Source organism: Bacillus rossius, chromosome 1 (assembly GCF_032445375.1).
Source record: "Bacillus rossius redtenbacheri isolate Brsri chromosome 1, Brsri_v3, whole genome shotgun sequence".
In the NCBI taxonomy this organism is placed as follows: Eukaryota; Metazoa; Arthropoda; class Insecta; order Phasmatodea; family Bacillidae; genus Bacillus; species Bacillus rossius.
This window is the reverse complement of record NC_086330.1, coordinates 89,535,507-89,549,877: the sequence shown is the minus strand read 5'-3', so window position 1 is coordinate 89,549,877 and position 14,371 is coordinate 89,535,507. Positions and strand designations below refer to the sequence as shown.

Genomic DNA, 14,371 nt, shown 5'->3' with positions numbered 1-14,371 from the left:
TGCTCAGTCTGAACTGACAGTTTGAACTGAAATGAACTGAAGCCTTCCCCATACATGATCAGCCTTGTGGTGGCCGTTTGTCGTTGCGTGTATAGTTTCATCGTAGAATATGGAATAAACTTTTGATGTTGCAGTTGTAGTTGCACTTTTAGGTAGAAAAAGGAAAACCAAATAACAAAGCAACCAAAGAGTAAACAAAGATGTGTCACGACACTCAGCTGATGGAGTGATGTTTGGACTGACAAGTTTGAACTGATTAGACGTCGTTCCTACACACTGAAGTTTGGACTAAGTGCTCTCGAGCCCACAGTCCCATTTAATGGAAAGCCATCAGTTCGCCAGTCCATGTCCTTGCTCACACACGGCAGTTCAGACTGTTCGGTTCCAACTGTTAAGTTCGGACTGACCGTGTGTGGAGGGGTACCTTGTCGAACGCCAACCGCAGCTCCGCGCCGATCTCCCCCACCACGTTGTACCGGGACAGGATGTCCGCCGGCCAAGGAAGAGTCTTGCCTGAAGCCATCTCCCCCAGGTCCAGGGCAGAGGCGCAGATCTCCACCGAAGAACTTATCTTCTGGAAAGAACGCATCGTCTTCAGTCAACATGAAACACCAGGTAAAAAATAATCGTGACCCGAGTATTTCAATTCTCGCCAGAGATGTGTAACAACTAACTTACGTGGAGAGCAAATTCATGTATGCTTCACATACATATAATACGAAAATTTGATACTAAATTAACGTAGAGTTCTTTAAATTAACGCCGGGCCTGATAAATATAAACAACTTGCTTTTTTTTTAACTACATTTCTTAACACGCTTCAGTCTTAAGTTGCCGCACCTGCAGTTAAAATTTGTTGCCAGAGCAGATAAGTCGACTATTAAATCATTAGATTTGCAGGCAGAAAGGTTAAACTATACAATGAAATAATTCCAAAACCAGCGAAAATGGCTTGCATAAATACTGAACCCCGGCTTTAATTCGATTTTAGACAAGGAATTTTATTAAAATACTATCCAGCTTGTGAATATTCACTAAACAGTTAATTCTATAAAGGTTTCCTTTGACCTTGTTAACTTTGATTCGCGCCATCCTTCACAGATGACAGCACCGTGGTTACAAATTTCCGTTCCTTTCACGAAATTACTCGTACCAAATGGCGTATACAGAGGGCTAAGATGTTACACATCAATAAATAAACATAAATTTTAACAAAAAAACAGATTTCAAAAAAAACTTTCATAACAAATTAATATTCACCAAAAAGTAAAAAAAAAAAAAAAATGGTTGTCTGTAAAGTTGGTTTACGGACGATACTTTAACGTGACAACGTCATAACAAAACATTGATGAAATGATAGCATACTTTTATGAATAAAATTGAATCATTTTTATTGAATTATCACTATTTTGTATGGATATAAAGAAGGGGTGAAATGAAATATACAATTTAATTGATAAATTTACTTATATTTGCACTCATTAATTCAAATATGTTTATTACTTTAACGAAGAGATTATTTTAAATATAACTTTTATACATGTTTGCTATTTAACTTCTTCCAATCTGTGTTATTCTGTTAAGGATAGGACGATAATAGGAAAAGTAAGAGATGAATGGGAGTGTTTAAAGTTTAATGTGCCTCGAAAAAGTCAAATCGATGGTTGTTCCAATCGAGTGGTAGAGAGATAGATGCGGCGCAAGCGTACAATGAGCGTAACGGGACACAGCGTAACGAGAAAATGTGCGTAATGGGACACTTTCGTGCGTGCAGCCGGCGTTCATCGATTTATTAGACGTTAGTAGTATAGGAATGGGGCGCCGAGGACTGGCGCTGGCGCGTGGTGTGTGGCCGGTGGTGTTTTCCGCCATCTTGGATTGTGATGTCACGGCGGCCATCTTGGATGGTTGTGACCTTGACCTTTGACCTTGACATTTGACCTTCAAAATGTGTCAAAATCCGCCAAAATTGGGCAAAATTTGCCCAAAATTCCTCAAAATTCGCCAAAATTTCCATTTCTGTGAAAAAAAATTCCGCCAAAAATTCGCAAAAAATTCCTCAATTCGAAAATCAGGATTTCGAAAATCCTCAAAAGTCGTTTTGCCCTAGAAAGAACCCAAATTCCTAAAACTGGCTTAAAACTCCTAAGAGATAGCCGCTTATAAGCCATTTCTAGGAATAAGGATACCATGACCACCATCTTGGATTATGTCGTCACCGATGCATTTTTCGTTACGGCCGCCATCTTTAACTTTTTTATTATCCGATTTTAATAAAATATTTTTTAAAAATTATAATAAAAATTAAATAATAAAATTTTAATAAAACATTTATAAAAAACAAACATTAACGACACGGAGTTCGGAGTCCTCGGTTCGAACCCGGTGAGGGCAAAAAAAATTAAAAATGGCGACAGGCTCCTTCCTTAATGGTGGCTGCAGGCAGACTGACTCCCACCACTTTTCTTAAAGCAGATATATCGTCACCTAGTATGACGTCATGTCCGCCATCTTGTCTTCGTTGCTGGAGACCACCATCTTGTTTTCGTCGGCGAGAGTGCGCTGACGCCATGTTAGTTTAGTTCTTATCCGCTAGAGTGCAGTAATCATTTATTACTAAGGTGCCCACCATCTTGAAATTTGGACGCCATATTGAAAATCCGTAATTATTTAGCTAGAAATTCAGGAAAAATTTCTAAATTCGTTAAATAAATCACTCATTAATTTACATATTGATTCGATCCGCTCCTGTCCTTGGTTCGATACTTGATCGATGCAATAATGTTTAATTTTATGTAAAAAATTATAATTTCAATAAACCATGTTCAACATTCGTAAAGAGACTCTAAATCCTCTACGACCACCATCCTATCAGACATCAAGACCACCATATTGGAAATGCGTAATTTTAATGCTAGAGATCCGGGAAAAAGTTCAGAAATCATTAAATAAATTTCCGATCAATAAACTGATTAATTAGATCGACTAAGGTCCTTGGTACGATCCCAGGCCGATACAAAACAACTTTAATATTTTAAAAAAGCACCACTAAAGTGTAAGGTTCGAGGAATTAAACACCGCAAGTTCTTTTACAAACATAATATTTATTACATAATTTCTATTCTACTACAGGATCACTTACGAAAGCCAGCAATCTTATAATCATTTAGTTCCGCAGCGGTGTGAAATGACTAATTCTTAGCTCCAATCGGTTTGTACTAGACAGAGTCCAGCCAGAACCTTTACAGACATAGTCCACCTCTTCTTGACAGAGTTTCTGGATACCGTTTTTAACAGTTTGCTTCACATCGTTAGAACTGTAAATTACTGCAGCCGATGTCTTGAATGCACACTTCTTCACTTTGTCATCGAACGGATATGGCTTTCCATATATACAGTCCAACCACAAGTTATATTTCAAAGGTCCGTTTGTTGCTACATCATCAGTAAGCTGATTGATTATCTTCTGTCTGATATCGTCAAGAAAATTACAAATGTCCTTCGACTCACCGAACGTATTTAGATAATAGTAGTCTTTCAAAGTTCCACGAAATGCAGACTGCGCCAAGTAGAAGCCATTATCGTTCACTTGTAATGCTCCGAACACAGTCTTAGGTTTAGTTCCATGTTCAGACGTCATAACAATCGGTTGCTGGGCATCTGTTTTTTTGGTTGTACGCTTTCGTGTCTCCAATCTAAAGCGAGGAGCCGAAATGTCGGCAGGTAGTTCAGCAGTAGGAGCACAGACTCCACCTTTACATTTTTTTCGCATGATGTCGCAAACTGTCAATTCGAGTAAACCATTTAAGGCACTCATCACATCGAAACTTCATGCGAGAAGGATTCTTCGTGCATTTGCTCCGCTCATGTCTTCGTGCATCATGGGAAAATGCGAACGACGTATCACAGTAGCTGCAAGGATACCGTGGTGATGAAGACGATCCTTTCAGACCCGATCCAGATACAGACGTTACAACAGTAGTACCATTTCCAGGCATTCTCTTATGCACATCGATGCATCGTTGTTGCGCCGAAACCTTTACTTTCTGCCGCACAGCAGGACCTTTGCATGCCTTCATGTGCGTTTTCATATTATCTTTTCTGGCAAACTGCTTATGACATTTCTCACAAACAAACATTTTACGATATAGGTTCTTGGCACATTCGCTCCTCTCGTGTCGCCGGGCATTGCTGTTGTTTGAGAAAATCTTGTCGCAGTAACAGCACCGATGTTCGCTAGTTGTCAAATCAGCATCCATTGAAGTCTCCATCGAGGTCGTATCGTCGATCGTCGTGGTTTCCTGCACATCCAGCTCAGTAGTCATTAAGCTATCTTCTGCTGGTGGTATCACATCTGTTGAAATCTCCTCCAATGTCGACGTCGTCGTCGTTGCCAACGGGATCTGCTCCACCATTGTCGTCGCTGACGTCAAGGTTCCCGTAGACGATGGTACAACGTCCATCGAGTTCGGCGTTAAAGTCGGTAAAGATGCCATCGAGTTCTCAAGAACAGGTAATTACACGACTTATGCACCAGATGAAATAATCTAGGTGATCCTTACACCGTCGACGACAGTAACAAACTGAGCGACCTGCTGTCTAGGACTCGCTTATATACATGCACCGGATGGAATAATACGCAAGTCAAATCAAGAACCATTTACTATAATACTAGAGTCAAAACAACATTAAAAATATAAGGACCATCAACGAAAAGGCAGCACATTTGGAAGCACCGACAACGAAAAGGCAGCACATTTGGAAGCACCGACTACGAAAAGGCAGCACATTTGGAAGCACCGACTACGAAAAGGCAGCACATTTGGAAGCACCGACTACGAAAAGGCAGCACATTTGGAAGCACCGACTACGAAAAGGCAGCACATTTGGAAGCACCGACAACGAAAAGGCAGCACATTTGGAAGCACCGACAACGAAAAGGCAGCACATTTGGAAGCACCGACAACGAAAAGGCAGCACATTTGGAAGCTCCATCAACAAAAAAAAAAAGGCAAAAAGGAAGCACAAGTTACGAGTTCTATGTCTTAGTTAGAAATCAGAATACAAGAAATAAAAACATTAAATTCTTATAATTTAAATTATTTATTTATTTTATTGCGTTACATTATACAAATGCAAGTAAAACAAGCCATTATTGTATGTAGCCAGCATTCCTCAGTTCCTTGAGTATGAAGGATATTTCTTTGATGCACGAATAGTTTCCTGCACAAAGCGAACCATGTAGAAGTCTTAGCCGATCAACCAATATGTTTGGATCTTTCCATGATGTGTAATCATTCTCTTCTACCACCATCTTCCTTGCACCTTTATAATTATTATGATCTCTGGTGTCTTCCGTTTTACCACCAACCTCAGGGTAACTTTCATGTTTGAGACGGTGATCATCACAAGCTTGATCAGATTTATTAAATATATCACGTCGTTTCCACCGTTTCTTTCTCATGACACCGCCACATTCTTCGATCTTGACAGCTTTAGGTGCTTCATCATAGTCTATGTCTTTGTCAACAGCCTCAGAGTCACTGTAACAATCACCGTAGAAGGAATCGTCTTCACCCAATTTACCGTAATAATTCGATGTTGATGATGTTGAAGTGTCTTCATCGTCTTCATGCTTCCTTTTTAGGAGTCCATCATTTTTACAAAGTAGGAAAGATCTACTTGAATTCGGCTGGAATATATTCTCACTTTCCACGTTAAGGATTCTTCCATTGTCTTCATTCTTCCGTAAATCATCAACCTCCTTCAATTTAAGTTCTTTGTCGAGATCGGAAGAGCCAAGAAAATTATTGTCGTAATGCAGATCACTCTTCCTTAGGCTAGTAGATTCATCGTTGTCCTCTAGCTTGTACGCAGGCTTGGCGCTGCAAGTTCTACCATGTCTTTTTAGGCTCTCTCTCCGCGTAAACGACTTGCTACATCGAACACAACTTATCATATTGCGCAGTGGATTTTTAACACAGTCATTCTTCTCGTGTTGTCTTTTATTCTTTCTCAAGATAAACTCTTTACTGCAAAACTTACACCTATGTTCTTTCGATACAGCGTCAGATCCCAAATCGGAATTCATATTAGTTACTGAGACTAACGTCAGATACCAATTGAGTGTTTTAAATTAGATCCAATACTTAAATAGAAATATTTTTCATATTTCATCAGCGAAAATTAATATATCTCATGCAAAAGTACTTTATGCATGTAGTTCTGCTTTTCAACAACAGATGTCGCCACATGTTGCTTGCAGGTAAATAATATTTAGTTCTTTTATGCGGGATGCGGGATGCTCACTAACGATCGCAAAAGAAGGATGGCTTCGCTAGACTCCAAGGAAAAGGAAGTTCGTCTTGCATGTTGGTGCTCCACAGATGTCTCATGGCGTAATATTAATTTGACTGAGTAATGATATTTTTTAATTCCACCTGATAAAAATATTGCAAGTTTTGATTTAGTAGCAGAAATTATCGAATTAAATGTAACTCCAAATAAAATGACATGTCTCATTAGTCAAAAAAAAAATCCATGCAGACAGCGGTTTCTCAGAATAGTCAGAAACACTTGAAGAAACCACAGGAATGATTGCAAGAACACGGGAAAAACCATCAAAATACTGACAAGAATAATCAGGAGCACACGGGAAAAACCATCAAAATACTGACAAGAATAATCAGGAGCACACGGAGAAAACCATCATAATATTAACAAGAATAATCAGGAGCACACGGAGAAAACCATCATAATATTGACCAGATTAATCGGAAGCACACGGAGAAAACCACCACATGTTTTCTTTTATATCATAAAATTACAGGAAAAAATATTTAAAAATAAAAATAAATTAATAAAACAAATACATAAATTTCTGGCTTGTACAAGAACTCTATCTTTGCTCAACAATGATAAGTTTACAAGCTAGCAGAAACTGTTTATGCATTTTTTTTATTAATTTATTTTTATTTTTAAATATTTTTTCCTGTAATTTTATGATATCAAAGAAAACATGTGGTGGTTTTCTCCGTGTGCTTCCGATTAATCTGGTCAATATTATGATGGTTTTCTCCGTGTGCTCCTGATTATTCTTGTTAATATTATGATGGTTTTCTCCGTGTGCTCCTGATTATTCTTGTCAGTATTTTGATGGTTTTTCCCGTGTGCTCCTGATTATTCTTGTCAGTATTTTGATGGTTTTTCCCGTGTTCTTGCAATCATTCCTGTGGTTTCTTCAAGTGTTTCTGACTATTCTGAGAAACAGCTGTCTGCATGGATTTTTTTTTTTTGACTAATGAGACATGTCATTTTATTTGGAGTTACATTTAATTCGATAATTTCTGCTACTAAATCAAAACTTGCAATATTTTTATCAGGTGGAATTAAAAAATATCATTACTCAGTCAAATTAATATTACGCCATGAGACATCTGTGGAGCACCAACATGCAAGACGAACTTCCTTTTCCTTGGAGTCTAGCGAAGCCATCCTTCTTTTGCGATCGTTAGTGAGCATCCCGCATCCCGCATAAAAGAACTAAATATTATTTACCTGCAAGCAACATGTGGCGACATCTGTTGTTGAAAAGCAGAACTACATGCATAAAGTACTTTTGCATGAGATATATTAATTCTCGCTGATGAAATATGAAAAATATTTCTATTTAAGTATTGGATCTAATTTAAAACACTCAATTGGTATCTGACGTTAGTCTCAGTAACTAATATGAATTCCGATTTGGGATCTGACGCTGTATCGAAAGAACATAGGTGTAAGTTTTGCAGTAAAGAGTTTATCTTGAGAAAGAATAAAAGACAACACGAGAAGAATGACTGTGTTAAAAATCCACTGCGCAATATGATAAGTTGTGTTCGATGTAGCAAGTCGTTTACGCGGAGAGAGAGCCTAAAAAGACATGGTAGAACTTGCAGCGCCAAGCCTGCGTACAAGCTAGAGGACAACGATGAATCTACTAGCCTAAGGAAGAGTGATCTGCATTACGACAATAATTTTCTTGGCTCTTCCGATCTCGACAAAGAACTTAAATTGAAGGAGGTTGATGATTTACGGAAGAATGAAGACAATGGAAGAATCCTTAACGTGGAAAGTGAGAATATATTCCAGCCGAATTCAAGTAGATCTTTCCTACTTTGTAAAAATGATGGACTCCTAAAAAGGAAGCATGAAGACGATGAAGACACTTCAACATCATCAACATCGAATTATTACGGTAAATTGGGTGAAGACGATTCCTTCTACGGTGATTGTTACAGTGACTCTGAGGCTGTTGACAAAGACATAGACTATGATGAAGCACCTAAAGCTGTCAAGATCGAAGAATGTGGCGGTGTCATGAGAAAGAAACGGTGGAAACGACGTGATATATTTAATAAATCTGATCAAGCTTGTGATGATCACCGTCTCAAACATGAAAGTTACCCTGAGGTTGGTGGTAAAACGGAAGACACCAGAGATCATAATAATTATAAAGGTGCAAGGAAGATGGTGGTAGAAGAGAATGATTACACATCATGGAAAGATCCAAACATATTGGTTGATCGGCTAAGACTTCTACATGGTTCGCTTTGTGCAGGAAACTATTCGTGCATCAAAGAAATATCCTTCATACTCAAGGAACTGAGGAATGCTGGCTACATACAATAATGGCTTGTTTTACTTGCATTTGTATAATGTAACGCAATAAAATAAATAAATAATTTAAATTATAAGAATTTAATGTTTTTATTTCTTGTATTCTGATTTCTAACTAAGACATAGAACTCGTAACTTGTGCTTCCTTTTTGCCTTTTTTTTTTTGTTGATGGAGCTTCCAAATGTGCTGCCTTTTCGTTGTCGGTGCTTCCAAATGTGCTGCCTTTTCGTTGTCGGTGCTTCCAAATGTGCTGCCTTTTCGTTGTCGGTGCTTCCAAATGTGCTGCCTTTTCGTTGTCGGTGCTTTCAAATGTGCTGCCTTTTCGTAGTCGGTGCTTCCAAATGTGCTGCCTTTTCGTAGTCGGTGCTTCCAAATGTGCTGCCTTTTCGTAGTCGGTGCTTCCAAATGTGCTGCCTTTTCGTTGTCGGTGCTTCCAAATGTGCTGCCTTTTCGTTGATGGTCCTTATATTTTTAATGTTGTTTTGACTCTAGTATTATAGTAAATGGTTCTTGATTTGACTTGCGTATTATTCCATCCGGTGCATGTATATAAGCGAGTCCTAGACAGCAGGTCGCTCAGTTTGTTACTGTCGTCGACGGTGTAAGGATCACCTAGATTATTTCATCTGGTGCATAAGTCGTGTAATTACCTGTTCTTGAGAACTCGATGGCATCTTTACCGACTTTAACGCCGAACTCGATGGACGTTGTACCATCGTCTACGGGAACCTTGACGTCAGCGACGACAATGGTGGAGCAGATCCCGTTGGCAACGACGACGACGTCGACATTGGAGGAGATTTCAACAGATGTGATACCACCAGCAGAAGATAGCTTAATGACTACTGAGCTGGATGTGCAGGAAACCACGACGATCGACGATACGACCTCGATGGAGACTTCAATGGATGCTGATTTGACAACTAGCGAACATCGGTGCTGTTACTGCGACAAGATTTTCTCAAACAACAGCAATGCCCGGCGACACGAGAGGAGCGAATGTGCCAAGAACCTATATCGTAAAATGTTTGTTTGTGAGAAATGTCATAAGCAGTTTGCCAGAAAAGATAATATGAAAACGCACATGAAGGCATGCAAAGGTCCTGCTGTGCGGCAGAAAGTAAAGGTTTCGGCGCAACAACGATGCATCGATGTGCATAAGAGAATGCCTGGAAATGGTACTACTGTTGTAACGTCTGTATCTGGATCGGGTCTGAAAGGATCGTCTTCATCACCACGGTATCCTTGCAGCTACTGTGATACGTCGTTCGCATTTTCCCATGATGCACGAAGACATGAGCGGAGCAAATGCACGAAGAATCCTTCTCGCATGAAGTTTCGATGTGATGAGTGCCTTAAATGGTTTACTCGAATTGACAGTTTGCGACATCATGCGAAAAAAATGTAAAGGTGGAGTCTGTGCTCCTACTGCTGAACTACCTGCCGACATTTCGGCTCCTCGCTTTAGATTGGAGACACGAAAGCGTACAACCAAAAAAACAGATGCCCAGCAACCGATTGTTATGACGTCTGAACATGGAACTAAACCTAAGACTGTGTTCGGAGCATTACAAGTGAACGATAATGGCTTCTACTTGGCGCAGTCTGCATTTCGTGGAACTTTGAAAGACTACTATTATCTAAATACGTTCGGTGAGTCGAAGGACATTTGTAATTTTCTTGACGATATCAGACAGAAGATAATCAATCAGCTTACTGATGATGTAGCAACAAACGGACCTTTGAAATATAACTTGTGGTTGGACTGTATATATGGAAAGCCATATCCGTTCGATGACAAAGTGAAGAAGTGTGCATTCAAGACATCGGCTGCAGTAATTTACAGTTCTAACGATGTGAAGCAAACTGTTAAAAACGGTATCCAGAAACTCTGTCAAGAAGAGGTGGACTATGTCTGTAAAGGTTCTGGCTGGACTCTGTCTAGTACAAACCGATTGGAGCTAAGAATTAGTCATTTCACACCGCTGCGGAACTAAATGATTATAAGATTGCTGGCTTTCGTAAGTGATCCTGTAGTAGAATAGAAATTATGTAATAAATATTATGTTTGTAAAAGAACTTGCGGTGTTTAATTCCTCGAACCTTACACTTTAGTGGTGCTTTTTTAAAATATTAAAGTTGTTTTGTATCGGCCTGGGATCGTACCAAGGACCTTAGTCGATCTAATTAATCAGTTTATTGATCGGAAATTTATTTAATGATTTCTGAACTTTTTCCCGGATCTCTAGCATTAAAATTACGCATTTCCAATATGGTGGTCTTGATGTCTGATAGGATGGTGGTCGTAGAGGATTTAGAGTCTCTTTACGAATGTTGAACATGGTTTATTGAAATTATAATTTTTTACATAAAATTAAACATTATTGCATCGATCAAGTATCGAACCAAGGACAGGAGCGGATCGAATCAATATGTAAATTAATGAGTGATTTATTTAACGAATTTAGAAATTTTTCCTGAATTTCTAGCTAAATAATTACGGATTTTCAATATGGCGTCCAAATTTCAAGATGGTGGGCACCTTAGTAATAAATGATTACTGCACTCTAGCGGATAAGAACTAAACTAACATGGCGTCAGCGCACTCTCGCCGACGAAAACAAGATGGTGGTCTCCAGCAACGAAGACAAGATGGCGGACATGACGTCATACTAGGTGACGATATATCTGCTTTAAGAAAAGTGGTGGGAGTCAGTCTGCCTGCAGCCACCATTAAGGAAGGAGCCTGTCGCCATTTTTAATTTTTTTTGCCCTCACCGGGTTCGAACCGAGGACTCCGAACTCCGTGTCGTTAATGTTTGTTTTTTATAAATGTTTTATTAAAATTTTATTATTTAATTTTTTTTATAATTTTTAAAAAATATTTTATTAAAATCGGATAATAAAAAAGTTAAAGATGGCGGCCGTAACGAAAAATGCATCGGTGACGACATAATCCAAGATGGTGGTCATGGTATCCTTATTCCTAGAAATGGCTTATAAGCGGCTATCTCTTAGGAGTTTTAAGCCAGTTTTAGGAATTTGGGTTCTTTCTAGGGCAAAACGACTTTTGAGGATTTTCGAAATCCTGATTTTCGAATTGAGGAATTTTTTGCGAATTTTTGGCGGAATTTTTTTTCACAGAAATGGAAATTTTGGCGAATTTTGAGGAATTTTGGGCAAATTTTGCCCAATTTTGGCGGATTTTGGCACATTTTGAAGGTCAAATGTCAAGGTCAAAGGTCAAGGTCACAACCATCCAAGATGGCCGCCGTGACATCACAATCCAAGATGGCGGAAAACACCACCGGCCACACACCACGCGCCAGCGCCAGTCCTCGGCGCCCCATTCCTATACTACTGACGTTGTCACGTCAAAAATTGCGTATTCTTTTACAACTTAACAATCAACTGACTTTTTCTACACATCAATTATTACGATAATATAATGTAGTTACAATTATTGTTATTTTTGGAGTGGGTGTCAGCCAAGGTAGGTACATAGTTAAAGGTGAGATGTGCTTGTGTCGCACGCGCGACTTGACGAGGCGAGAGGCGAGAGCGAGACTGCGGCATAGGGAAGCTGTCAATTGGACCGCGACCTAAGAAAATTACCTTTTAATTTAGCAAAATTCCTCACAGGAGGAAACATGTTTGAAATTGGCAATCCGTGCCCACAGGTCTGCACACGCGTATTCGGGAGCATACATGTACATATGTGTATGTGCGCGTATACACAAATGCAAACATATCCACACAAACAAAAAAAAATTTTTTCTTTGTTTTTTTCCTTATAATTACTTGGAATCCTGTCCTAGGTAACCACGCTATTAGTTTCATACCATTATTCTGATCCGTGGTTTTCAATTCTGACGTTTGTGCAGCCTCAACCAAGAAGAGTATGTAGCAAGTTGACAACCCTGAGACTATACCATCTTGTTACTCCCTGCCCTTCACATCAGAGTACTCCCGACTCGCACTGCCTGAATATCAGGATCCTGCTGATAATTCTGGTTGAAATATTAGATAGTAAATTAAATAATCTTCTGAATTACTTCCTAGTTTTTGGCGCAAGCCGTTTGCCACATTTATAGGTCTGCGAAACGACCGAGCTGACACCATCATTGCACACAGCAGTTGGAAACTCAAGGCATGCTGCTCACCTACACTGTTAGAAATTAAGTAAATGGTATTAGTATATTTAAAACGCAGAATAAACTGCAAATAAACGAAGTGTTCTTCATAATCTCAGATACTGAATCTTCGTAGCTACTACACAATGTTCAGACTTCCGAGTTGTGAGTTTCCTTGGAAACAAGGAAAACTCACATGATGAAACAATTTTTTTCTTTGCTGTACACTCCACCAGTTTACGAATGTTTGCTAACATGATATATTTTATTAATGTTAAAAGTAAGTGAACTCAGCATCTGTAAACTTACGAAGATGTTTGTAAACCTACGAAGATAACCGGATAATTTGTAACCAGCGTTCTTAAATTTGAAAGAAAAGTTTCCAACAGTGTAGACTACAAGGAAAATGAAGATTCTTTAAAGGAACCCAACTACATAATAGTAAATTTTAAAATACAATTCAAGATTTAAAAACCGTTTTTATACAACAAAGAATTATTATCATGACCTATAAACGACAATTTGTAAGGATGCTACACATCATAAGCACTGCATTGTGTATTGTAAACAATTTTTTTAAATGCCGAACTCTTTATGCTATTTGTGGAAAAAAGCCACGCGAATCATTTCATTTTTGCATGTCAAATCACGTATTAGTCGCTCACTGAAGTAATTATACGAGTGTAACAGCTGGAAAATTGCTACAAATTTAATTCTGTAGTCTATTTCCGAAACACTTCTAAAACAAAAATTAGAAATCTAAATATCATTTGAAGCACAGCCTTGAGGCTCGTTTACAATAGGACAGTAATAAGCTTAGAGCCGAGCCGAGCCTGAATAAAAGCATTTTTAAAACCAAACCAAAAATTTCTATTCGCATGAGAATGCGCGTACTTTGTAAACGTAGCCCAGAATTTAATGTTCAAAAACAAAACAGTCTTTAACAAGTTATTAGTGAAACGTAGACTAAAAATATACCTCCGTAGCAGCAAAACACGCAGCCGCTCAGGCGAAGTAAGAACTGCACAGTCGAGGCTCCCACCTCCACCTCTTCACAGTCAGCCGAGAACTGCAGCTTCGTCCGTCCTCGGGGCATGCGCCAGGTTAACACCTGCGATCAAATGGCGCGCATGCGCAGGAAGTGGAGACAAGAGGACAGCGACGCTCTGAAGCGCCAGTTACACTGGGCGAGTTTGCTGGCAAAATCTTCTGCGAGCAAACAAAAAAAAATTGGGTGCCTGTAAAGTCGATTTACGGATGGTAGTTTAACGTGACGTCATAAGAAAACATTGATGAAATGATTGCATACTTTTATGAGTAAAATTGAATATTTTTTATTGAATTATCACTATTTTGTATGGATATAAAGGAGTGAAATGTAATCTACAATTTAATTAATAAATTTACTTTTATTTGCACTCATTAATTCAAATATGTTTATTACTTTAACGAAGAGATTATTTTAACTATAACGTTTATACATGTCTGCTATTTAACTTCTTCCAATCTGTGTTATTCTGTTAAGGATAGGACGATGATAGGAAAAGTAGGAAACGAATGGGAGTGTTTAAAGTTTAAT

The 14,371-nt window shown here is 38.7% G+C and overlaps 1 protein-coding gene across 4 annotated transcripts in view; it reads right to left on the bottom strand.

Moving 5' to 3' along the window:
• LOC134539591 (serine/threonine-protein kinase Chk2-like) overlaps nucleotides 1-14,096 on the bottom strand; it is a 38,689-nt gene extending 24,593 nt beyond the window's left edge. For 2 of the 4 annotated variants that reach the window (XM_063381769.1, XM_063381783.1), the window contains exons 1-2: nucleotides 13,771-14,096; nucleotides 425-574 (exon numbers count right to left, since the gene is read on the bottom strand). In XM_063381769.1, coding sequence (XP_063237839.1) covers nucleotides 425-523 — 99 coding nt within the window. In that variant the 5' untranslated portion in view covers nucleotides 524-574; nucleotides 13,771-14,096. Of the gene's footprint in view, nucleotides 1-424; nucleotides 575-12,501; nucleotides 12,525-13,770 lie in introns of those variants that run through there. The other 2 variants (XM_063381776.1, XM_063381759.1) reach the window with 2 other exon arrangements.
• Nucleotides 14,097-14,371: the final 275 nt, after the last annotated feature.